Source organism: Cervus canadensis, chromosome 19, assembly GCF_019320065.1.
Source record: "Cervus canadensis isolate Bull #8, Minnesota chromosome 19, ASM1932006v1, whole genome shotgun sequence".
Taxonomy (NCBI): Eukaryota; Metazoa; Chordata; class Mammalia; order Artiodactyla; family Cervidae; genus Cervus; species Cervus canadensis.
In genome coordinates this window covers 28,560,068-28,587,781 of record NC_057404.1, presented here as the reverse complement: position 1 = coordinate 28,587,781, position 27,714 = coordinate 28,560,068, and the positions used below count along the sequence as shown (strand labels likewise).

The following is a 27,714-nucleotide window of genomic DNA, read 5'->3' as shown; positions in this document are numbered from 1 at the left end:
TTTCTTCAACCCACACACCACTGAAATTGTGCTTGTCAAGAACACCAACAATCTCCATCTTGCCAAATCCAAAGGTCAGTCTACTGTTCTCATTTTACTCTTATTTCTCAGCAGGATTTGACTGAACTAATGACTGCTTTGAAGCACTTTCTTCGCTTTGCTTCTGCAATACTACACTGTCCTGATTTTCCTCACACCCTTTAATAGTCCTATTTGCAAAATCTGTCTTTTCCAGACCTCTCAAAGTTGGAACATGGAAAGGCTCAGTCCTATGACCTCTTCTCAAGCTGTGCTCATCGCGTGTACATTCATCCAGGTCCACAGTTTTGAATACCATCTTTAGGCCTATGACCTCCAAAATCATGCTTCCAGTTCCAAACTCTCAATATAATTATATTCCAAATTATTATATCCAGTTGATAGGACAAACTACTTAACCTTGGGGTACCCCCCAATGCAAAGTGAAAATGTGGAACCCTCTGTTAAAAATTGAGGATTTTAAGATGGCAGCAGCAGAGCGTAAAACCAGATATGGGGCTTTGTGTGCATGGTCCATGAGAAACTGCATATTTCATATGCCCATGAGGTCAGCCCTGCCTATTGGCTACCTGGTCAATGTACTTGGATGTTGAATGAACATATCACACTCAATCTATATAAAGCAAAACTCCTCATTTACACTTCTACCTAAAAAAAAGACAATCTCATTTCTGCCCAGGTTTTCCCCCATCTTAATAATTTGTACCATTTACCCAGTTGTGATCGGTCGCTTCAGTCATATCCAACTCTTTGCGATCCCATGAACTATAGCCCACCAGGCTCCTCTGAGCATGGGATTTTCCAAGCAATCATACTAGAGTGGGTTGCAGTTTCTTTTTCCAGGGGATCTTCCCAACCCAGGGATCAAACTTGTGTCTCTTTTGTCTCCTGCATTGGCAGGCAGGCTCTTTACCACTAGCGCCACCTGGGAAGCCCCACTAAATGCGTGGTAGACTTTAAAATTATTGTTTAATCACTAAGTTGTATCCGACTCTTTGTGACCCTATGGACTATAGCTTGCTGTGTTCCTCTGTCCATGGGATTACCCAGGCAAGAACAGTGAAGTGGGTTGCCATTTATTTCCTTCTCCATTTCACCCAGTTACTGAGACCAAAAATTTGTTATTCCTCTATTTTTCTCAACCAATTCATCAGCAAGTTCTGTTGGCTCTACCTTTGAGGTATATGCTCAAACATCTGGCATCTAAATTTTCAGTCTCAAATCATCATCTCACAGATAATTTTTCATCACAAAGAGAAAACATTCTTTTACAGTGGAAAAATCTAGCAATCACTACTTGAATCATAAGAAGCATAACAATATTTTTGAGGAGTAGAAATGTTATAGAAATATTTTACTGGTTATTGAATGAAATGTAATGTTATAAAACAGTACATACTGCATAATCCTATATCTTTTATTGTAAAATATACATAAAATTTACCATTTCATCCATTTTTACATACATGGTTTGCTGGCATTAAACACTTTGCATTGTCCCATCTTTATGAAATTATATAAATTATATCTAAACAGAGAAAAATGAAAGGACATAGACTCATGTTAAATACTGGTTATGTAAGTAATGGGATTGTGTTTGACTTTTATATTCTTTTTTCTCTATTTTCTAAATCTTCTGTGTGAGTATAGATTATATAATTTGCAACAAGAGATAATGTCTGTTGTATTTTAAATAAAGGATGACAAATGTTTCAAGGGAGATATAGTAATTGTTAGATTTTAGACAAATCATATAGAGCTACAACTGAAGTGACTCTGGACTTAACACTTATTATGGCTTCACTCATTTAAGAGGATAAAATCCCTTGAGTGGTGGAATTGGAAAGAGCAGTGATAAGAAGCCCAAACAGGCTGAGTTTTATTTGGATGAGTGGATATGAGTTCAGAAGGGGGATTCCAGGCTAAGAGAAATGCCTGAACAGGAACAAATGAAGAGCAGAGCATATCTGTGGCCATGTGCAGTTCAGCCAACATGGACCTGCCATTCATGTGAAGGAGAGGGTAATAATAATATATGTGGATATGGAGAAGCAGAAGGGCCCTGTTGTGTGTGTGAATCAGTTCAGTTCAGTTCAGTCACGCAGTTGTGTCCGACTCTTTGCAACTCCACGGACTGCAGCATGCCAGGCTTCCCCGTCCATCACCAACTCCCAGAGCTTGCTCAAACTCATGTCCATCGAGTCAGTGATGCCATCCAACCATCTCATCCTTGTCATACCCTTTTGCTCCTGCCTTCAATCTTTTCAAGCATCGGGGTCTTTTCAAATGAGTCAGTTTGGAAAATCCCATGGTCAGAGGAGCCCGGCGGGCTATAGTTCATGGAATTGCAAAGAATTGGACATGGAAAAGAACAGGTGATGGTAGTGAACTCACCAAAAATGAGAGAGGCAATATTATCTCATTTAAGCTTCTCTTTGTAACAGAATATCCATTCAGTTATCATTTGGTTTGGCCAAACTCTACCATTTATCTGTTTCATATAGAGTGATTTGAAGTCTAGGCTAATATTTCTGAAGGTACTCATATTTGTCCAAGCATATTTTACTAGGTTGTTTCCAGACTTTTCAAATTGGATTATTTTGCAATTTAGAGTTCTCTTCCTCAAGCAACATTTTGGAAACTTATTATGGAATTAGAACTCACTTTTCAATTAATTTTTTTTTAAATAATGAATTAACTGCATTGCCTATTTGGAGGAGACCATTGCTTTTATTAACTTTATGTATTTATTTATAGCTAATTTATTTGAAATATCTTTGTCCGACTCTATGTCTCCTTACTAAAATTCAATGAGGAAAAAGTTTTTGGATTTATTTATGAATTCTAATAATGCTCTACAGATGAATAGCACTAGAAAAAGAAGATATATGTGCAGTTATTTAATGCAGTGAGTCAGTTCTCTGAAGTTTTAAATTTAAAATAATTTTTTTTAATCAGATCCTTTAAAATGCTCTAGGGATGTTGACACTTTAGGGCACCACTACTGTGATTTTTTTTTAATTTTTTTTTTATTGAGGTATGGTTGATTTACAGTGTTATACAGTTCAAGTGTACAATATAGCAATTCACATCTTTGTAGATTATTCTCCATTTAAAGTTGTTGTAAAATAGTGGCTATATTCCCTGTGCTGTATAATATTTCATTATAACTTATTTTATATATAACAGTTTGTACCTCTTAATCCCCTACTCCTATTTTGCCCTTCCCCCCTTTCCTCTCCCCGCAGGAAACCACTAATTTGTTCTCTGTATCTGTGAGTCTGTTTCTCTTTTGTTATATTAATTTGCTTTATTTGTGTGATTTTTTTTTAATGTAACCTATTATTGGTAGTACAAATGATCATTATTTCCTCTTATTTTCTTTCTTAATATTTCATTTATTCATTCATTAATTGCTTGAATGCAAAGCATCCTACTTTATGATAAAATAAATTAATTTTACCATCTAGTGTATTGCCATTGAGAGATTTTGCGCTCATGCTCAGTATTTTATGTCTCAGAAAGATGAAGAGTTTATGTCTGAGGGATACAGAATCAGCAGTGATTACCAATCAGTTACCGTATCACAGTAAATAATTTTGGCATTTCTCAAAGGGAGCCCCGCTGAAGTCTGCTTCTCCTCTGCAGGAAATATCATCTAACAGGGTGAAAGGTCACTGGGACAGTCTCAGGCAGCTGATCTCAGGTGTGGTAGCAGCTGTTGTGTGGGGCATGACTTATTTTGTGAGAACAGAAACGCTATTATCTGGGCTCCCGAGGGAGATTTGGAGAAAGTCATGCCCAGGGAGTCCCATTCCAGGAAAATGTGCTCAAGCACTTATTTATTGGCAGTGGTCACTAACTGAGATTCCATCTGGCAAAAATGTGGATTTTTCCCTGTCCCAGAAAGTTGGAGAACAATTATGTAAGTTGTTTCAAAGAATTTATTTTTAACCACTTTTTATGAAGAGATTGCAGTCCCTCTGTTGTTAGAAGAAATTCACTTTTTTTAAGAAGAAATAGAGCTTCTGTATGAATTTTTATATAACGGTGTATTTATGTACCGTAGATTGCAATTGTCTTTTTTCTTTTTATTAATTTTTATTTTTATACAATTTTAATGATTGTACTCCATTTTTAGTTTTTATGCAATATTGGCTATATTCCCCATGAGTAGGTACTGTAATTACTTGTCCTTTGATTTGACAGTCTTTCTGGTGACAGTTTTGATGCTTGTATTGGGAATGCTGGAACCGGTTCGTGAAGTCAAGGTGTCAGTGGGGTGGAAAGGGAAACCCTCAGTGATGCCTCTCCAGCTCTGGAGGCCTTTCAGCTTTGCCACGCTGTTTGCAGCCTTGTCCTCTACCCCCTGGCAGCTCTACAGGAGTCTAAAACCCGAATAAGTGAACTGTGTGCCACTGTAGGCTCCACCAAGGCCAGTCAGGTGTGTTTTAATGAAATAACTCCATACAGCGTTTTAAAAAAGCAAGATCTATCATTAGAATTAAAAAGGTGTGTCTTTGGAAAAAGGGGCTTCCCCTGTGATTCTGTAGTAAAGAATCCGCCTGCAATGCAGGAGACGAGGGTTCGATCCTTGGGTCAGGAAGATCCCCTGGAAGAGGAAATAGTGACCCACTCCAGTATTCTTGCCTGGAGAATTCCATGGATCGAGGAGCCTGGCTGGCTATAGCCCATAGGGCTACAAAGAGTCGGACACAACTGAAGTGACTTAGCATGCAGCTGTCTTTGAAAAAACAATTACATAATTTCTATCCCCATGGGATTTTTTTTCCAGCAATCTGTAATTATATACTAAACAATTCTAATAAGTAATGAAATATTTTAATTATGTTGATTTTATTATTTTTATTTGGGCCTTAAGTAAAGCAAGCATCTTTGTCTCTGCTGTAACTAAAGAAAAGTAGTTTACCTAACTAGAAATTCCTTATTCCTATTAGCATGAACCTGTTTTAAATGTCACTGTTTTGCTTTCTAAAATAAATCTTTTATGAGGCTTTATAGTCATTCTTCAAGTTAAGAAATGCTGTAGCTTTTTAACATAAAAACAATTGATAGCCTACCTGTCATTTCCATGTATTTATTTCTTAGAGGAATACAATTAAGAACACAATTTAAAACTTGATTCTCCATCTTTTCTGTTTCTTCCTCTTCCCCTCAACACCCCATGCCAACCATTTCCTTTACCTACTGCAACACAGCTGTCTTCTATCATTACACAACACACACACACACACACACACACCCCCTTTGCTTGGTTCTTTTTGACTTCTTCCTAGTCTCGGGGAACACATCCACACCCACAGGACTCAAACTTCTTACACACACACACCCCTTGCTTGGTTCTTTTTGACTTCTTCCTAGTCTCGGGGAACACATCCACACCCACAGGACTCAAACTTCTTACACACACACACACACACACACACACACACACATACCCCTTGCTTGGTTCTTTTTGACTTCTTCCTAGTCTCGGGGAACACATCCACACCCACAGGACTCAAACTTCTTACACACACACACACACACACACACACACACCCCTTGCTTGGTTCTTTTTGACTTCTTCCTAGTCTCGGGGAACACATCCACACCCACAGGACTCAAACTTCTTACACACACACACACACACACACCCCTTGCTTGGTTCTTTTTGACTTCTTCCTAGTCTCGGGGAACACATCCACACCCGCAGGACTCAAACTTCTTACACACACACACACACACACACACACACACGCCCCTTGCTTGGTTCTTTTTGACTCCATCTTAAGTCTGTCCCCAATCTGACAGGCACCTAGTAAGTGCCCCCAGCCTTGAAAGCTTTTCCTCAGCACTCCTACCCTCTGGCGATGCAGTGCCGTTTCCCTCCCCTTCCCACTGACAGGCTGCCCAAAGCCTACTTCTGCTCCTCCCACTTCCCCAGAAATTCCTCCTCTGCCGCACACTGATGTACTTCAGACTTCACCACATTTCTGAAACTGCTTTTGAAGCCACCAATGCTCTTTTGGTCACTAAATCTAAATGCCTTGTCTTAGATCTCTTTCTCCTCTTAACTTTTAAAGAAACACCCACCTTCAGTTTTCTGAAAGTTTTTGGTTCTCTGTGATCTTTCCTGGGCATTCTCCAAGCGTCCTGATTATTCCATCCTCCTTTTATTTCATCTGTCTTCCCTCCTCTCTTACACCCTTTCCACCTCATCTTCCAGCTCCACATCTTTCAATACAGGCACTCCATTAGAGTTTAATCAAGTGCACTCTGGAATTACGCTCCTAGGGATTGGATTCCAGCTCTACCACAGACAGGCAGCGTAAACTTGGGCAAGCTGTTTAAAAGCTCTGAAGTTGCTCTGAGGAATAAATGAGATCATGCATATAAAACATGTAAAATAGTTCCTGGCAAATAAGTGCTCAATAATTATTAGTATTATCACCCTAATCAACACATTCAAAGCTTCATATTATCTTATTCCCCAAATTCTCCTCCTGGCCCCTCTTGTTAATGATGTTATGGTTCTCTCTATGAATCAGACTCAAAGCATGAGTCATCTTTACTCCTCCCTTTCCTCTCCTTAAGCAAATCTGTTGATTGTTCTGTTCTGTCTCTTTACTCAGTGGGTCTTGGTCATTTACAGTATCATGATAACCTTCAAGATGATCTTTTTGCCTCCATTCATTCTATCTCCAGTGAATACATTTCACTATTAGAGTGAATTTCCTACTGTGGTTGTGAACTGGATATTCACTGCTCTTCTCAAAAGCTTTAGGAGCTCCCACTACCTCTTAAACGAACTCCAGTTTTTTTAATATGATGATTAAGACTGCTTATTAACCTCAATATTCTCCTGCTTATATCGCCTAAGGAACCCAATCCAGATTTACCTGGACACCATTTTCAAATCTGCTCTGAACTTACCTACGCCAAACATTTACCCTTTGTCTAGACTATTTTCCCATGCCATTTTCTCCTGGCAAAATTCTGTGCACTCTCAGAATTAGGCCAGATGAAACAAATCTCTTACCCATTTTAACTCAGACAGCCCTTTGCATCTCTTATGATATTTATATTTTTGCCCACCACAATGTTTCATTAATATTTGAATTTAAATATTTTCTCCCTATTGGAAAGAAAGTTCTCCAGGTAAGAACTGTGTTTTTCCTGTAGCCATTACACAGAAGAGACATCCAATAGTGCTGAATGAATGAACTAATATATCAATCTCTCTTCAGATTCTGAGCATAACTCCTTTGATTAGATTTTCACTTATCAAGCAATGTTTCTACCTACATTTTAAACATTTCCTATTTTAGGTTTTTTGTTTGTTCTGTTTTTGTAAGTCACTCAGTCATGTCCAACTCTTTGCAACCCAATGGACTGTAGCCTGCCAGGCTCCTCTGTTCATGGAATTCTCTGGGCAAGAATACTGGAGTGGTTAGCCATTCCCTTCTCCTGGTTTACATCAGAGATAAAGTAGATGCCTCTTTTAGATTCAAATGAAGGATAATAATAACTAATAACTAGTTAAAGAAATAAACTATTGGGGTTATACACTGATGTGCAATCGCAGAGATGCACAAAGTAAGATTCTATCCAAAACTTTCAAAATCTTTTAAGCACTTTACATTACCCAATCTCTCCCAGGCTGTCTATTTCCTTTTCTACACTTCAGCTGGCTTGCAGACTTCTAATTTTCTTACATAACTTCTTCAACAGATTCCAAGTGTTTGGCAATAGGTTTGTTTGCACTTGTGATATCAAGAGCAACAACTGCTCCAAAAATGATGTGGCTTCATTTGTTTTAATTTCAACATCAACTTGAAGCAACTGAAGAACTGAGAACATTTCTTGGCCACATTATTTTGTTTTCATATGTTGTTTTAACATCAGATCGATTTGTTTCCTAAGAAAAAATATGTTGAAATAATTTCTTTCTTACAGGTTTGGTAAGAAAGTGCTTCTCAGGCAAGGTTTCTTCCTCTTATTTTTATCAATCTTTATAAATTGCACTAAGGAGCAAAACCTTCCACAAGATGCTTGTATAGTATTTATAAATGGCAATGACTAAATCTGACAGGACTTTTTGTAATTATGAAGCCAGGATTTTTAGGGAACATATAATTTAGATACCCTGGTACCACTACACGGGATTCTGGCTAAACTTGCTCTCCAGCAATCAGGGTGAGAACACTAGTGAAGTCCAGGGCTCATCAGCAGACAGGATCATTATCGACCAAAGCCAATGTCAAAAATAAAGGCGAGGAGGGAGAAGAAACTGAAGGGGTGGTACATGAAGGCAGTCAGCATGTACTGAGAAGTTATACTGTGTTCATTTTAATAGATGTGGAAATGAAGAAGTTATCTTCAGCACGCAGATAGTAAGTGGCTGACATGAAGCTGGCATCTGAATGCCACAGCATTTCCATGATATGAAAGCTTTTAAAGATGATAAAGCATTATATTTACTCATCAATAACACACATTATCAACCAGCTACAGGAAAGAAAGAACCCTTTCTTTTGGTCTGAGTTTTATATTTAGATGAGTGCAAATATATTAAATAAGGGCTTCCGAGGTGGCTCACGGTAAAGAATCCTCCTGCAATGCAGGAGACGCAGGTTCAATCCCTGAGTCAGGAAGATCCCTTGCAGAAGGAAATAGCAACCTACTCCAGCATTTTTGCCTGGGAAATCCCATGGACAGAGGAGCCTGGAGGGCTACAGTCCCTGGGGTCACAAAAGAGTTGCACTAAGCAATAACACCATACAGTCTAATAATGGCTGTCGGAACCAAAGACAGACAGTGGACCAGAACAAACCTCTTTTGCTACTCTGAGTCAAGTGTGTGTGTGTGTGTGTGTGTGTGTGTGTGTGTATAAGAAGTTTGAGTCCTGTGGGTGTGGATGTGTTCCCCGAGACTAGGAAGAAGTCAAAAAGAACCAAGCAAGGGGTGTGTGTGTGTGTGTGTGTGTGTGTGTGTGTGTGTGTGTGTGTGTGTGTGTGTGTGTGTGTGTGTGTGTGTGTGTGTGTGTGTGTGTGTGTGTGTGTGTGTGTGTGTGTGTGTGTGTGTGTGTGTGTGTTAGGTGTTGGTGGTGGTACTTCAACACTTAATGCAAAGGAGACCAAAGGAATTCACTCATATTTGATGATCTTGACTTTCTTCGTAAATTTAGGAAGCAAAGTAATTAGTGGCATAACAGAGGTTCAGATTTGTAGTATTGGAAATCAGCAGCAGTTTCTTTGGGAATGCCATCAGAAATCAAAGACAGTTACAAGCTTGACACATAGTACTGAGGTTCAGGCCGAGATTAAATAGGACTTTTTAATCTACCCAGTTGCCAGGGTTCTGTGACTTTTCTTTTGCAATGTTTAGCAGCCTGGCAGTAGGTCACCCAGCTGGCAGGATGTATGCAGGGTGAAGAAGCAGAGGATGCTAGTGAACCTGTTTCGGAAAAACTAGATACTAAGGAAAGCCAGCAATGCATCTTTTTTTTAAAGCTGTGTGCTCGTCGGTTTGGGTGCAGGTTGTCCTCCGCGGACATGGACAAACAGTTGGAGCTGGACAGAGAGCTCAGGAGGAGGAGGAGGCGTGGGGAGGCAGCGGTATGCTGGTTATGAGAAGTGCACCTTGTAGGGCTTGTGGAGGAAATGTGGTCCGGGAGGCATGTTTGAGAAGCTGGCCCTGGCAGGGTTCAGAGAGTGGCGCTTCTGCTCCCTGACAATGAAGAATTGACATGCGGGCGTAGGACATGGAGTAATAAAGCTATTCCAGTGATCCAGGACTCTGGGTGTGGTCTGAGAGGAGGAGCTGTGGTCCAAGTATAAATTCAAAAAAGATCTAGTCATGCCCTGAAAATCAACCAAAAGTGAAAAAGGAGGAATTATTATAAATAAACAATAGAGACTTGAAAGGGCAGGTAATTACTGAGTTATAGTGTTAGGTGATTTTCAGAAATGACCACTGACATCTCACTAGTAATATGGCATATTAGGGGGATGTTGACAGGAAGATTTAATGATCAGGAAATGTATGTGGAATCAGATGTTAAAATTTGAACGTTCCTATTCAGTATTTACATCTAGTATGTATTGAATGTAAATTATTATATGATTTAACATATTTTTTTGTAATGCTGGGTCCTTTATTATTGGTCTCATGTCTCTGTTAGCCATACAGTACTGATGTGTTCATAAAATTAAAAGAGAAGATATTGTTTCTATCCCTTGAATTTTAACTATTTCTAAAAATATGTTATCCTATGAAATATTTTAAAAACTCATGTAGACGAGACTAGGCACTATGGTGCACAGCAGGGATCTGAAGCAGACCTGAGCAATCCTGAAACCAGTTTCTGTTCTGCCACTAACTTTCCAGGTGACGTTTCCAAATTGCTTCATTTTCTAGTACCAAGTTTACTCATCAGTGAAATGATATCATGATATGTAACAGTGATTTCCTATCTCCAGAAATGAAGTGTTAAGCAAGATGTAGAGATGCATTTTTGAAAGGTAAAAAACAAGAAATACATAAAACAAGGTTATTGTTACTGGAGAACGATTAGAATTTCTAAGTCTAGAATCAAAACACTGTACTGTTACCTTCAATAAAAGTAAGTTCTGAATTTACTTTAAAACACTTGAAACTTCCATTGTTTTAAATGGCTGATTTTAGTTATTGATTCTATCATAATGTCTGAATATAAGTTTTAGGATGACTAATCCATCGTCATAAATATGATAGAGTATTTAGTCGGACAGTGAATGTTTTTATTAGTAGGTATAGCAAAGGAGAGTAGATGCTTACAGTAGGGCTTTGTGTTCTAAATTCAGAATTATGAGTGATCTGTAAGAAATCTGGGGAAAACTACAGGGGAGAAGGATACCTTTTTGGTCATACAAGCCCCCTCTGTTTCTCAATGTTGTGGACCCTGGCCGTCTGCCCTTGTACTAAAAGCGATGCTCTGGGCTTTGTTGTAACTCTCAGCAAGTCCTATGCTGTGAAGGAAAGCTTAATAAAATATATTTCTAGATTTGTTCTTGCAGTGTTTGAAAGCTATGGATTAACAGTTACGTTCCTAAAACAACACATTAGCATTCCCCACTGAAGAGGAAAATAAGGGAAAGTTAGGTAACTAACAGGCATTTCGCAGCCCTAATGAGAAATTGATTTGGTGTTACCTGTAAAAAAAAAAAAAGAGAGAGAGAGAGATCAATAAATAACCAACCTACCAAAAATATGCTGGTGATATTCTCAGAGGAAAATGGGTATTTAAATAAGCACATTCAATTTTATAAGGATAAAATGCAGAAATAATAAGTTGAAACATTTCCATGGGAAATAGTCACACTGATCCCTTGAGACCCTGAGCAGTCAGTCTTAGGACGTGTGTTCTCCCCAGAAATGAGAGCTACGTGCCTTGGGAGATGTCACCAGTGACTAGTAGCCGCCGCAATGTAAACATCAGCAGGAAATAAATATGGGTAGGGCAGGGGTCTAGAAGAGTGCCTGCGTGCCTTCTAGAAGAGTATCACTCCTTTCAGTGTTAGTGGTTTGATTTTTTTCCTTTCTCTTTTTTAAGAAGAAAAGAGGACGCAGCTTATGCCTCCTGTCACAGAAACCTTCGGTTTCAGAGGCAGTGTCTTCCCTTGACAAATGGATTTCCTTGTTGGCAGTCTCAGTACTGAGCCGTCAAGGGACTCTGCCCTTGCCGCCGTTATTGGTTGTTCCCCCAGACTGACAAGCCCGTCTGTGGAAGGGCTCCGAGGAAAGTTTCGAGTTACCAGAATTAGGCAAGCCCGCTGAGGAGCCAGGGGAGGAGCAGCAGCCGCCGCAAAAGAAGCAGCGCCTTTAAGCCTTGCAGCAGCTGCTCCTCTGATTGGCTGGGTGGTTCAGCTGCTTCCCTGGAACAAAGGTCAAAGTGGACTGCGGTGGAAATGTAAGAGAGGCGGCGATCGAATAGCACTGCTTGGAGAAGTTTGGAGGCAGACAGCAGCGGGACACTGGCAGACTGCAGAGCAAGCTGCTTCTGCAGCGGTGAGGTGCAACCTCCCGCCCCCAGCCTGGCCCAGCCGCTGTGAGCAGCCGGTCCCTGCACAGACGCCCCCACTAGGCGCGGAAGAGACAGTTGTGAGGGTCCCTTGCCAATTTCCAGACAAGGATGGCTTGTGAAATCATGCCTCTGCAAAGGTAGTATTCTTTCCTATTTGGGGTTTTTCTTCCGTATTTTCTGAGTGGTATAAAACTATATAACTTTGCCAGCACTTGGCATCTTTCAGTAATCTGCTGCAAACTCAAGACCAGAAAAATGTAAACATATTGCTTCTTATGCTGACACTTATGCCCAACTTCTTATCTTCTTCACTGTTCGGTGAAGAAGAATTAAGTATAAGAAAATAGCTTTGACATCTGAAGAAAAACAGAAACTGAAGGATATATTGAGCAGGTTTAAAATAAAACTGAATTAGAAACTGAATGAGTTTCTAAGTGATGTTGTGAAGCTGCTGCTGCTAAGTCATGTCAGTTGTGTCCGACTCTGTGCGACCCCATAGATGGCAGCCCACCAGGCTCCCTTCCCTGGGATTCTCCAGGCAAGAATACTGGAGTGGGTTGCCATTTCCGCCGTGAGCTCTGATCTCATTTTGAAGGATGGCGACAGGGGAAAGACATTTTAAAAATGTATTTTAGGAGCCCTCTGTGTTGAATTTTATTATCTAGACAAGGATTTTCTATCAATAAGTACTTTATAATACATGGACATAGTTGCTAAGGAGATTATTTCCCCATGAATAATTCTAGATAGGTTTATTACACAGATGACACCTTTAAACAAACAAACCAAACTGCTCTGTAAGAATGATTGAGCACAAGGCTCTGTTTTCTTCATTAATGATTGTAATATAGATTGGGGGGTGGGGTGGAGGAGTTATACTAAAACAGAGAAAAGTAGGTTTAAACAAAGGGCATGTCAAAAAGATCACTGCTGGTAAATTAAGTGAATAAGGTGTCCTGGAATGTTGAAGCTGGAAGTCACCTCCGAGGTGACGGAGTCCAGCCCTCCAGTTTCACAACGGGAAAACGAGGCTTGGAGTAAGTCCTCAGTTGCCCAAGGTCATGTTTTAGGATTTTTAGGATGTCTTTTGCCAGTCATGTTATTCTATTTCAGCTACAACTGCTGTAAATACAGTGGTATTTGATTCTATGTAAATGCTTCCTCCACGAAAACTATAGAGAGTTTTATTAATGGAAGTGATTTTAAAAGTCACATAGTAAATATGGTTTATCCATAAGAGGAAAACCTAGACAAAATATGAATTTCTTTTTTAAAAACCATTTTACCAGATGGTCATGTTGTAACATGAAAATAAGGTAAACTGAAGTTGAGTGTTCATTGCAAAATGGTTCCTGCAGATGTACCCTGTGAGATAAAACGGTATAATTGTTTTTCTTTCACTGTAATGACAACTGCACTGTAATGGAACTTGATGCGGATGTCCCTGGAATTCCTTTTCTAAAATTGATAACCCAAGGGAGCAGAAAGTGATCGATGGATAGATCTGAAATTTGTCTATATTAATTCAGTGGGAAGGGCCATGCATTTGGAACTTGCAAGAAGACTAAAAACTAATGTACACTTTTTGGACTGTTGATGTGGTTTCCAACTTTAAAGCTGGGGGCCTATTTTTTTCTTATAATGGTGTCAGTTCTTACGTGTCTTAAGCACATCCTTTCTAGAACTGAACTCTAATAAGCTGTACAATGATATAATAACTGTTAAGAAAATAGATCTGTATTCTGCTAAAATATTGTTTAGGGAGTTAAGTTGATGAAAGCTAAAATAGAATCCACGTAATTTCTTCCAAACTTATTAGTCCTTAGTCTTTATTAATTATTAGTCCTTATAAATAAACCTATATAAGAGGAATAATGTGAATTTGCATTCAAGATTGCTGATCACTGTATTCACTGTCTCCCTATGTCTGCGGATTTAATTTGGTTACCTTGCAATCCTCACTGCAGCCTGTGCCTGCCTGTGATCAAACACCTCTTGAAGGCAAGGAACAGGTAGGCTTGTGTGGTTCTCTTTGTTAAGGAAAGTTAAGTGCTTATGCAGAAAGCTTTCTGGTTTCTACACGTAATTGCTTCTTCCAAACCCAATACAGTGTCTTTGGCTAAGGATTTCTGTGATCTCTAGTAGAGATGACTGTTGCCAGCCACCCCCACTGTTATCCTGCCTGGAGCAGAAAAGTTGCAGAGTCTTGCGTTGTGGGCTCAATGCATTGTTCCATTCTATTTAAGAACACTGAGGGACTAGAAACTGAATTAACAGTGGATGAGGGAAAGAATAGCTTTAAATACCAGTTAAGAGAAACTCATGCTCACTTATGTTTGTATTGAGCAGAGAGTCCAGTGCTTCTCATACTTTAGATGCATGAGAATTACCTGGGGGACTTATTTTAAAATCAGTGTCTTTCTGCTCCTCTCTTTCCCTAGACTTACTGAATCTGAATCTGGGTGTGACAGGGAAGTATCGACATTTTAACAAGCTTCCTGAAAGTAAATATGGTACAAATGGTCCACACACTCAGAGAAACACTGATCTAAACTCTAGTTAATGATTATAACTTATATAAAGCCATTGACAGCAGGTATATATAAGATACTAACACTATACTACTCAGCATCCCTAAATAACATGTTGAATATCAGGACCTATGTGAAGTGTCTTTGTCTTAATTGATGTTTTCATTTACTAGACGGTCAGTGTTACCTATTAAAACAAAAGATACTCACAATGTTTTTTAATATTTTCTTTATGACTGAATACTACTCTGTATTGCCAGTGGTACTAAAGGAATGAAAACACAGTTCTGCTTCAAAGAGCTCACATGCTAGTGAGAACGCAGACACATTACCAGACAATTACAATACATGTGGTGAATTCCGTAATGGGCATTATAATTAACGTAATAATAGAGATGTACCTGCGTGGATAATATTACCCTATGTTTTATTTAACCTCATATAACTGCATGATCTTTTTAGAGGGCATGTTTGTACCCCAGTGTCTGCTTAGCTTGTAATTCCCATGAGTGACTTTTTAGCCTTTCTTAGCATGTTATGAAAGTATATAGAAGATAAATTTGTTACTGCTAATCAGTAACTAAGATGACAATAACAGATTGAAGGCTAAGAATGAAGTAAAATACTTTGGTTCCCATTAATGTATTTTACTATCTGTTTATAACTTAACATAATTTGCAGACTTTCTCCAGGATGGAAGTGACTATGTTGCAACTCACCATTTTTAGAAAAACTGCAAAGGCTGAATGTTTAAAATTTGATCCTCTGTAAAGAACTCAGTTCTTAAAGTTCACTTCAAAATGACTTAAACTAATGATCGATCTTATAATACATCTATTGAGATAGTTAAATTATTCTAGTTATTTTTAGAAATACTAAAATATTTGTGTTGTATAACATTGTATGGATATTCTTGCCAGCTAAAAAAGTGCTTCCAAGGAAATAGAATAATACCAGAATTAAGTAGAGAAACTATATAAAGAATTGAAGCAAGTTTTTTCTCAGGTACTAAATTTACCTTCAGGGCTTACCTGGTGAGCTCAGCAGTAGATGCAAGTTTAGTTCCTTGGTTGGGAAGATACCCTGGAGAAAGAAGTGGCAATCCACTTCAGTATTCTTGCATGGAAAATCTTCTGGACAGAGGAGCCTGGAAGGCTACAGTCCATGCGGTTACAAAAGAATCAGACAAGACTTAGCGACTAAACAACAACAAATTTACTTTCTATCACTAAAGAGATAGTTTATTAGACTCTAGACTTTACTTATACCTCAAGCTCTTTTCGTGATTCATATTTCGTAGTATTTTTTTCCTTGGATATTGTGGATCTGTAGGTAAGGATCTCCATTTCATATGTAGAAGATTTCAATAGGCTAAGAAATAGTCTTTGCTCACTCTTATGTCCATGACAAAGCTCTCAACTTCACAGCAGTATTTTGATTTGCTAGATTAACTTTCAGATAGTCACTAACTCATCTTGTGGCCACAAAAACTAATGATGGAAGATGAAGTTAAGTGCGCTAATGACTAATCTAGATCCCTTTGATTTTAATGCATTGTCATCTGCTTTCACATCCCTTTTTCCGCCCTTTTTCCGCTTGATTTATTTATAAAAGTGGGAAACTGAGATGAATGTCAGTATAACTCTCTTTTAATTACTTCCTCAAACAAATTATGATATACAATATACATTATTGAATATTTATTTCATGATGGTGAAATATACCAAATTGCAAATTGCAATGGCTCTTTAAGAAGATTTATAGCAACAGTATTAATTAACATATATTAGTGATCCAACATGGGAAAATTTCACTGAACCTCTTATCAACAGAATCCATCTGGCCTTTCTAAGTATTGGTTTTTGGAATATTCTTTTGCAAACAAGTAAACATTGGTAACATGGGGATGATGGGGAACTTAGCCAAGGAACAACCCCGGCAGTAATGGGCCAGCTTGTGAATCTCCTGTGTGATGTTAGAGAGCCCTCTACTGTTTGTGGTGGTGATGTCTTAGGTTAATTTATCTGAACACTCGTGCTATTCCAAACTTGTTGGCACTTTGATAGCACTCAACCTCCCCAACCGTCCCCTCTGTGGCCCACCTCAGTCTCAGAGGGAGTTAAAAGCTGCCTTACCTCAAGTCTGGGTTAACCCTTCTGGGGTTGAGTATCTGAACTTTGATTTCATCACCAGTATGGTCTGTGTTTGGTAGTAATGAGAATGAGTGAGAACAGGGAAGACCTCCATGGGCTCTGCTGTCACGTGATAGCTGCAGTGGCTCTGAAGTCTAAATATTTGCTATTTACCCCAAACAAAGAAGCTAGTTCAAATTAAAGTGACGGTTATGCTTAAATTTTACAGAGATCACCCTGTCTAAACTACTGGAAAAAAAAGGACAGGTATTAGAGAGTCAGCAGAAAACACTGGGGAAAGCAATGAAAAGATAGTAAACTTGCTGTCAAGAAACATATCCAGATATCCAGACACTGACAGTGAGTTAGCCATGTGAATTTGGGCAAGTCATTTTCTTTACCTATAAGATGGGGGTGATAATGCCTAACATACTTACTTAGAGGGGAAATTTTGTGGTTAAAGAATATTATAGTTCTTTGTAAATGATAAAACTATTCAAATTCATATACTGGAGTTTTAGTCCCTGGTGTGATGGTATGTTGAAGCGGGACCTTTGGGAATAATTAGGTTTGCATGAGCTCATGGAGGTGGGACTCCCATGATAGGATTGGTGCCCTTACGAGGAGATAAAGGTACCAGAGCACAATCTCCCCATCCACCAACCCCATCCAGGTGGAGGTGCAGTAAGAACATGGCAGTCTGCAAGCCAGAGAGCGCTCTCAGCAGAACCTGACCATGCTGGCACCCTAATCTCAGACTTCCAATCTCTGGAAATGTGAGAAGTCAGTGTTTCTGTTGTTGAAGCCACCCAATCTGTGGCACCTTGTTATAGCAAACCATTAAGAATGGTTGTAAAGTGAAAGTGTTAGTTGCTGAGCTGTGTCTGACTCTTTGCAACCCCATGGCCTGTAGCCTGCCAGGCTCCTCTGTCCTTGGGATTCTCCAGGCAATAATACTAGAGTGGGTAGCCATTCCCTTCTCCAAGGGATCTTCCCAACCCAGGGATTGAACCCAGGTCTCCTGTACTGCAGGCAGATTCTTTACCGTCTGAACTACCAGGGTAATAATTGAAAGAAGTTAGTTTGAAAAAAAAAAAAAAGTTTACTATTCCCTTTTGCAGGTATCACCTATTCTTTTGCTTTTGTTTCAGAGCCAAAGATTAGGAAATATTTCAATGTATTTGCTAATGTTCTAAAAATATTCTCTTATCCATTAATATCAACCCACTCAAAAAAGAAACTTACTGTATATTACATTCTAAATTGCTGCCTCCCGAAGGTGATCTTGCTCTATCTATAATAATGATAAACAGCACTTTGCTGAACAAGAATCTCAGAGACAAATGAAAGCTTGCAGCTGGCTTGAAAACAGTTTTGTGACTAAACCAAAACTTTCTTTAAGCTCCACACAAAGCTTTGGGTTTGCAATGAAGTGAAAAAATTTTCTTTTCCTGCTCTCAAGCCAGAACAAACACATAGAGTATGTGGCAAGCCCGTATTCAAACATTGCCTTGCCCGAACATATCCTTTTCTGGGTTCACAGCACCCTACAGAAGGTACAGTGTTTACATTACTGGCCCAATGGCAGCACTCCCACCTCTAACTGTGCAGTGGGAGAAAATAAATTCTCTAAATAAGGGTGGGAGAAAGCCCATGGCACAGTTGCAGTTCAATTAAGTTTGGAATAGCAGGGAGCAAGCTTAAAATAATCAACATATAGCTCTCTGAGAATGCATCCAGTTGGGAAACTTAATTTTACAAATTATAAACGGTGTATGTTTTCAAAATGCATAATCACATGGTCGTGTCAGCACTCAGCATGGTCTGAGTGATGCTGATTTTATTCCTCAGCCACTGACAGAACACCCGGAATGTTCTGGGTACCTTGCTAGGTGCTGGGATGCGGGTGGGGCGGGGGTGGATAAAGATCAGTCCAGGAGGTGAGGCCAGCTTCCAAATTCTGGAATTTTGGCATCATGTGCTGGGCTCTGGTTTATGGCTGTGGACAGAGTGTCTGGGAACCTGCATGGAGAAGTCGCTCTCCTCTCCAGGATGATGGAGATGGCCTCCCAGATTAGATGACATTTGAGCTGAGAGATGAAGTATTTACCAGGCAGAGAGAGAAGTGCCGGAAGCATTCAAGACAGAGGGAACAACACGTACAGACAGGGTTACGAAAGTGCAGTGCGAGGTTGATGGAAGCTCGCTGCCCTTGCGTGCCAGGTTCGGACATCTGGATTTCACCCCAAAGACAAAGAGGAAACAGGAGAGGCTTTCAGGTTAGGAAGATAAATCTGATGGCAGTATTAAGGAGAAACTGGTCTGGGTGGCAGGGGAAAATGAGTAAGGCAGTGGAAATGGAAAGGAAAGGTCAGATTCAAGAGATCTGTCTCTTTTTGAGATAGAATCAGTGCAGTTTGGTGACCGACCGTGAGTGGAGGTGAGGGATTCTTTTTCTAAGGAGAGCAGTTGGCTGTTAATGCAACTGAAATATTATAACAGGAATGAGGACTCTGTCTGGTGACTTCTGAACACATCTCCAGCCAGGATCCCCTGTAAAGTGCGGTGTGAGACTCGGCTGTGTCAGCCAATGCGCAGGTAGTAATGCAGGTAGTAATAGTTTCCTTTTGACTTTCTCACTGTAGGAAAAGATGCGAAAGAGACAGAAGGTAAAGCAGCCCCACCCCTCCCTGCTTAAAAGCTTTACATCCTGTTGCTGACAGGCACACACCCTCACCAGTCCCCTCCAGTTCCCTAGAGATTGAACAACGTTCATTAGAAGGGCATCCAGGGATAGAACTCGCTGGGTAGAGGGGCTGAAATAGAGTAAGATGCTCCCTAGTTCCTTCCAAGTATACTAGTTCTTTGAATCAAAGAGACAGAATATAGGCGATAAAGAATGCCACAGCATTAGTAATCTCTAGAAGCCCTCAATTGTGTCTGACTCTTTGCGACCCCATGGACTGTAGACCACCAGGTTCCTCTGCCCATGGAATTTTCTAGGCAAGAATACTGGAGTGGGTAGCCATTTCCTACCCCAGGGGATCTTTCCAACCAAGGAATTGAACTCACATCTCTTGCGTCTTCTGCATTGGCAGGTAGATTCTTTACCACTAGCGCAACCTGGGAAGCCCAGGTCAGTAAGGAAGGCGAAATCAAAAAGACCATGGGTCCCTGAGTCTCCTTCTTGACACCATCTGTGGTATAAACAGGAAAAGAATATTGAAGAGACCTGGAAATCCTTTATCAGCTCCCCCACACTCACCTAGAACAACTTTCTCACATCCATATTGCTAGATATATCTGGACCTGCTTTCTCTCTGATTTTCTCTGTGATCCAGGCTCAACAAAATCTGTACTTTTTTGGCCCAGAGCTGATTCTGACAGTGGGGCAGAAAAAAGAGTGTTTGCTGTCTGTCCTACAAGAATGTAGATCTTAATTCAGCAGCATTCATTGTGTATTAATTATGCCTCAAGCCAGGCCGATGTGTTTTTAGCATAGCATTTTTCAACTGTAGGTCATGACCTTTTGGTGGTCATAAAACCAGTTTAGCAGATTGTGACCAGTGTTTTATATAATTTTATGTAAGTGAAATATGACAGAATAGAAAATATCCCAAGTAAGAATAATGCTATGAAACGTGTGTCCCTTTTATGTGTCTCTGTACTGTCACAATGTAAAATGTGTTTCTAACTAGATCGTGGCCAAAGTTTTTCAAAACACTGACTCTGGAGTGCTTATTGAGAATAATTTATTTGAATGAGAGGTTACTACAGGCCTGGAAGTCAAATCCCCATGTCAATGTGGGAAACCGATTCTAGTTTTAGCATTCCTACAAATGAAATTCCAGAGTACAACCTATGTGTAAGATAGAGACACTTTTGTTAGGCAGATTCTTAATTCTGGATTTGGTAGGGGGGCGGGGAAATATTTTAGTAGAATTGTTAGTTTCCTAGCACAGCTGTGAAAAAACAAACGGGGTAGCTGAGAATAACAGAAATTTATTGTCTCACTTCTAGAGGCCAGAAATCCCAAATTAACGTGTTGGCAGGGCTGGGCTCCCTCAAAAGACCCTGGGAAATGAGTTGTCCCTGGCCTCTCTCCTTACTTCCAAGAGTTTTTGGTTGGTGGCAGCACAATTCCAGTCTTCACATGGTGTGCTTCCTGTGTGTGTATCCACCCCTGCCTGCTCTGAAAGGGTGCTGGTTGTATGAGTTAGAACCCATTGCAGTAGCTTTAACTTGATCACCTCTGTAAAGACTATTTTCAAACATGATCATATCCTGAGTTTCTTGGGATTAGGGGATACTATTTTTGCGGAGATACTATTCATCCCCAAAAAATATATTTCAAATTTGTACTAAGCAATCAAGAAAAGAATTATTTCCCTATCTTACTGGGGGGAGAGTTGCAAATTTTTGGAAGCCTTTTGTTTGTTTTGCTTCCAAAGCATAATACTACTCTTCATGTTAGCTAAAATTTCTAGTCTTGTGAACATTAACAATTTCAGCTCTTTGCATTTACCCATTGGTCAGGAAAACCTATTTGCTCTTGAATTTAAGTGGTTTGTTTTTATTTCTCCTGGCAGCTAAGTGTTGCTTTCTTGGTTACAGCATACAAATAATAAAACTGTAAGCGAAGTTGCTTGGGTTTATAATAAAGAAGCATACATATAGCTACAAAAATGTACCCCTGAACTTACAGGGGCAAACAGTTGGCCAGAAGTTGATCTGAAAACTCATAACGTTTGTTTTCCAAAAGTAACAGGGAGGATGTTTTCTACTGTGTTCCTGAATGGAGCTGAACCAAAAATCTGAGTAGCAGAACACCAGCTGCTACATCACACCCCAAATGGAGGGTTATAAATGCTATAAATGGGGGGGTTATAAATGTTAATGCCTGAGACTGTGGATAAATCAAAAAGGCTCAAGTATGGCACTTTATTTTTTGCAGAAGGAAGGAAAGAAAATATGCTAATTCTCACTCACTTCATTATCCTTGAAGAAATTTCATCTAAGAAAATTCTTCCATTTAGCACATTTGTTGCAACATGAGGGGAAAACCTGAATTCCAGAGAAAATGTTTACTTAATACTTTTAATTTTGTCCTTTCACTAGTCCCTCCCTTTTTCTCCTCCTTTGGCTGTTTGTGTTTTTTAAGCCCCAGTAGATTTTTTTTTTCTGGTTTTTCAGTGAGTGGAACTAATCCTTACCTATTTTGCTGTACATTTCAATACCCAAGGAACACTTACAAACTGTTTTGTCTAGCTCAAATCACTTGAAAATGTAGTTAAAGTGTGTAGCTAAATATGCAGATTATGTTAATTTGGGGGGTAGCCAGCCACATTAACCAATTAGTAAGTTGGACTAATTGGAACATTTATCGTGACAGTTCAAAACGGAATTGAATGGAATGGTGATTTGATCCAGTAATTGAGGGTCCATTCTGAATACCTCAGTCTGGGAATTCTCCCAACAGTACTTGGTTTTTCTTAGGCATAGAAAGCGCCACGTTTTTCGCAGTTTCAGTTAGCTTGCTGTGTAATTAAATCGATAGGCTTTGCACTCTGTGGCTTCAGTTTAGAAATGAGTGCAGCTCAGGAAGAGATCGTTAAGTCTAGGTGTCATCCATTTAGGTGCATTTACCAATGTTGAGTCACATCAAAAGGTAAGTTAGTATAGCACAGGAAACTCTACTCAATATTTTGTAATGATCTTTATGGGAAAGAATCTGAAAAAGAAAGGATATATGTATATGTGTAAATGAATCACTTTACTGTACCCCTGAAACCTACACAACATTGTAAGTCAACTATACTCCAAGGTAAACTAAAAATTAACTGTAAAAAAGGTAAGTTAGATAGGCCCCCACTAACCCTTCTATCTTTGTTATTGCTCTTCTCAGCTGTAGCTTCTTAGATTTGGACTGTTACTTGGGTCTACTTGATAAATGTTCTTCCCACAGGCAGCTGTTGTGAGAGAATATAACACCACATGTCTAAGGACATTAAGCACTCAATGGCCTGATGAACATGAGATGATTGCTCAAATTTCTCAATGTATTTGAATTTTTTAAAAAAAAGCAAAGCAATTGGCTGCTTAAACTTGGCTATTATTCAGAGTCAGCAAACAAGAAATAATTAAAATATGGTGTTTTTACTAGTAACCAAGGAAGAAATTGAATGAATTCCAAATTGTTACAGTTTGTCATTGGCTTCATTTCATGACACACACTCCCCTTTTCATTCACAGTACATGTGCTTATTTTTAAAAGTTGAAAGTAGGTCTGAATTAATTCTCAATTCAAAATTTAGGCAAAAAATTACAACTCAACATCACTGGACATGCCTGAGATTGATGTAAAGCTAGGAACAGGCATAAATAACTCTATAAATAGGTGCTTGAGGGCATATAATAATAGTCCAATATTCCTGTTGCACAGAGGTAGAAATGGTGATCTTTTCAAGTGTTTTACATTCCAATGTGTAAATTTTGTGGAAAAGTTTATTTTCTCTGTCCTATTTGGAAGAATTGTCCTTGGCCATTTTTCCTTGAACTTGCTTTTAAAATCTGTGCATAAAATTGATTTTTAGAATTAATAGACTTTATCTGAAATCAATGCTTTAGTTGTTTCAGAATTTATAGTGTAGTCAAGATTACATTACTTTTATGAAAGGGAAAATAGAAATAGGCTAATTAACTATCAAAATTAATTATTTTCCTCATTTTCTTTTCAAATTTTATTTTTATTCTTGGGTACTGTGCATAGATTGCTGTCCCATTGACTGCTACTGACTAAGCAAATCTAATAGTGAGTTAATACTGAGTCTGGTTCATTTCATTTAAATAACAGTGCTTACATTTTCTTTTTTGAAACATTTAACACTGCTCAAAATTTAAGGACATATCCAAATTAAGAATTTCTGATTTTGTCTTTTATTGACAAACTTGTGCAAAAATAGGTAGAGACATGGATGTAGGAAGCGGACATATGGATGGGAGTGGGGAGGGAAAGGGGGGATGAATTAGGAGATTGGTATTGATATATATACACTATTATATATAAAATAACTAATGAGAACCTAATGTATAGAATAGGGAACTGCACTCAATGCTCGGTGCTGACCTAGGTAGGTTTAGTCTGTCAGTCTTGTGAACCCATAGACCGTAGCGTGCGAGGCTCCTTTGTCCGTTGAATTTTCTAAGCAAGAATTCTGGAGTAAATTGCCATTTCTTTCTCCAGATCTTCCCAGCCCAGGGATCAAACTTGGGTCTCCTGCATTGCAGGCAGACACTTTTTACCAGCTGAGCCCCGACGGAAGGACTGGGGTGACCTAAACGGGAAGGAAATACAAAGAGGGGATATATGTATACATACAAATGATTCACTTTTCTGTACAGCAGGAACTAATACAACATTGTAAAGCAATTATACTCCAAAAAATAATTAAAAATATATTTGCTCATGATTTAAAAACTCATGTTTCTGTCAAGAGGCATTCTTGACATAGTACCAATACATTTTAATAAATTAATCACCTTGTACGTGCTATCAGGCATAAAGCATTATGAGTGGACTTTGACTAAGGTTGGTATAGAGTTGCGATAATCAGAAGCATGGCACAGAGATTATAAAGTGCACAAGATGTTGTGCCAGAATGAGGACATTCATCCCATCATATTTTGATAAGTTAAAATTGAAGGCAAGGCAGAGAACAATAAAAAATATGTTTGTTGTTTGCACATCACTAGCTGTGTGATCTGAATAAGTTATGTGCCTGCTCTGAGCCTGCTGTTCTCAAGAGAGGGGCAGGTAAGTACCAGGGAAGTTTTTGTGAGGATTTACATGAGATAATTAATGTTAAGCACAAGATAGTGCCTCACTGATGAATAGAAGTGTGAAGGAGAGAAGATGTAAAGGAAAAAATTTGATTGCCTCTGTTGGCTACAAGGACATTTTCATGCATGCACACAAAATATTAGCCAAAGCACATGAACAGCTGTGTTCGGAACTCTGCACCATTAAATTATCTCCCAAGGCACTTCTGAATTTTAAGAAAGCCAACCATATTGCTAATTGAATGTTTACTAAAGAAACTTTGTTAATTTGTTAATTTTCTTTAATATTGGTTACATGTTAGAGTTAAGGATCTGTTCTGGGCAAAAATGTGTTTAGTACACTGCTCACATGTTCCTATTACAATAAAATCATTATCGGTTTTTGCAGCCTTTTGCATAGTATCAGTTATACTTATTATTTTTGACACCATACCCTTGGTTAGGAAACAAACCCAATTCTAACATGTTTATAATTTGTTAAGTGTTTTCAAGGAATATTTTGATGTCAAATGTGTAAGCCCCTTGTGTCGGTCTGGCTTAAAGTAATCACTCCTGCGAAGCATGGCTCCAGGGGTTTCTTCCCGAGACACCTGGAAGTTTCCCAGGTGCTAGTGTCTGTAACTCATCAAGCCTCAGCCCATCAATATTAGAGTCAAGAGTAAAGCTGATCTGTCCATTACCTTTCACTTGAGAAGAACTGGCACAGTCAATTACAAACAGTAAAATCTTTGACAAGACAAACACCAAGATTGCTGAGTGATATTGACATTGGAAATCAAAATCATGAGAGAGTGAAAAATAATGTCATATTTTTATGTGTCGTCTTACAGCCAGACCTTTTCTACTTCTAGGGCAGGGTTGATGGGTGTGTGTGTGTGTGTGTGTGTGTGTGTGTGTGTGTGTGTGTGTGTGTGTGTGTGTGTGTGTGTGTGTGTGTGTGTGTGTGTGTGTGTGTGTGTGTGTGTCACTGTAACTTGTAATAAGATTTGTGTGTGTGTGTGTCTCTGTTATACTACAACTTATAATAAGATTTTTGGTGATTGCCAAGGTAATATTATGAAGAAAACTTTTATCTTTTCATCAGTGATGCTTGTCGTGTACCACAAGGGTACAAGAAGATTAATTGTATTAGATTAACTTTATCTAATACATTTATACTTTTGTCTATTTAATGTTGAACATATTTAACATAGATACCTAGTCATATATTCAGGGGAATGGCTACTTAAAAGCAAATTTTGCACAAGTGCATAATCAAAAAAGTTCAAAGACCACTCTAGTAGACCTGAAGGGGAGAAACTCATTTTTTGTTTTGAGGTCATTTATCAAAAGAGAAAAGCAGGTAAAAGAAAGAAAAAATATTTCACTGTAGTATACATTTTATATTTTTAATTAAATACTTTTAATTAAGCTTCATGTTGTTTCTGTGTTGTTTGAGGAACTTAAAGTGTTTTTATAGTAGTTTCATTTGTGTCCTTCCATGTTACTTACCTTCATTAATACCTTGGGTGTAGCTGCAGAAGGCAAAGAGCAAGAGATGTGTACTGGTGCCTGGGCATTGCTAGAGCATCATACACTTAGGAATATTTTGTTGACTGTCTCTTATTTTCATCATCATGTTAATGAGCTGTAATTAACTTTATTGAGATAATTGAGTATGTAATCATTTTAAGAGTTTATGTGTAATATATGAGCTTGGGCTTCTAGAATAAGTAGTTAAACGCTTCCTCTTGAAAGTGTGATGTGAATTACTTTCGCCTTGGGCTAATCTTGAAAGAAACCTCTCTGGATGATCTCCCTTGAAAAAGTTATTGGTCTTGGCTGGGTCCAAGGTAGAGTGTACTCTGCTAACTCTACTCCATGGTGAGATTAAATGTGTCAAAACAAAATTTTTGATAAGGGGAATAGAGTTTTAGTAAAATTTAGATGTTATGATGTTAACAGAAATTAATTCAAATTTCATTTTCCTTTTAGTTCGCAGGAAGATGAAAGACCTATGTCACCTTTCTATTTGAGGTATTTATTTGATTTTTATTGGTCTGTTCCAGGGAATTGGGGGAGGGTTAAGAATTCTTTAGTTTTGTCTACATTAATTCTTCTCAATAGAGAATATTCTGTCCTGTAGCCAGACTAAGCTTATTAGAATCCCTTACCATAATGTTCATGCTATATTTTTCTCTCTTTTGTTTAAGAAATCTTAAAAAAGTTTTAATATAGTTGAAAAGACTAAAATAAGATATTTGGTTTTAAATTCAAAGATGTCAAAGTAGTCATTTTAATTTTGAAGTCTGCCTAGTGATCAGGCTGTAACCTAAATTTTAGGTTTTAAATTTTAAAAACTCCATTCTACACGTATATGCAAGTAGGGAGGGCTTTGAGCCTAAGGCTCACTTGCTGAAGTAGTCTTAGGTGATGTCAGATCATTTTATATATGGTAGTAAAGTATGAAACTAATATTCAGCAAGTTCATGGAGTTCAGGATTATTTTCTAAAGTTTAGGAAGTCAGAATGAAAACTCTTGAAACAGGTAAGTTTACATCAAAGTAGATGTTAGATGAGATCACTTCCCTCCAAACTAAAAAGTTTTTGCATTGATGTGATTATCAGTGAACCACCTCATTTAGGTAATGACCTAGAGCCAGGTTTTTCTTACTTTTGCATTTCTTTCCTCACTACCTACCTACCTCAAAGGCTTAGAAAATATATTTGAAAAAAAATATGAATGTATAAATTCAACTTTAAATTGCTGAAGTTTTCCTTAACTTTTCCTCAATTTTGAATTCTACTTTTTAAAAAGTGTGAGGATGTGACATCCATATTTTGTTTGTTTTTGAATCTGATTTGTTGCAATAGTCTTAGAGTTAGATTTAGATTTTAATTCAACCATCATAGTTCTGAAATGTGTCATAAGACATCAGGCTTGGCCAAGTAACTGGTTTACAGTAGTGTTCTGCCCTTTAGAGACTTGAAGCATGTTGCATAATCACTTCGTGGCAAGAGAGGGAACATTTGAGGTATCAGTTTGAGACGACATGGTGGTCCATTTGATTCATTCTGGTTTCCTGCCAACCAAGTCAGCACATTCTGGTTTATAAGCTATCTTGAC

At 38.6% G+C, this 27,714-nt stretch overlaps 1 protein-coding gene across 13 annotated transcripts in view; it reads left to right on the top strand.

The window, feature by feature from the left end:
• The window catches only part of FAM13A (family with sequence similarity 13 member A), a 316,062-nt gene that overhangs the window by 201,875 nt on the left and 86,473 nt on the right, over positions 1 to 27,714 (top strand). For 6 of the 13 annotated variants that reach the window (XM_043438910.1, XM_043438898.1, XM_043438900.1 and 3 more), the window contains one exon: positions 26,583 to 26,624. The exons of 1 other annotated variant lie outside the window; for it this stretch is intronic. In XM_043438910.1, the coding sequence (XP_043294845.1) occupies positions 26,583 to 26,624 (42 nt within the window). Of the gene's footprint in view, positions 1 to 11,574; positions 12,244 to 14,073; positions 14,119 to 26,582; positions 26,625 to 27,714 lie in introns of those variants that run through there. 6 more of the 13 variants (XM_043438902.1, XM_043438901.1, XM_043438908.1 and 3 more) reach the window with 5 other exon arrangements.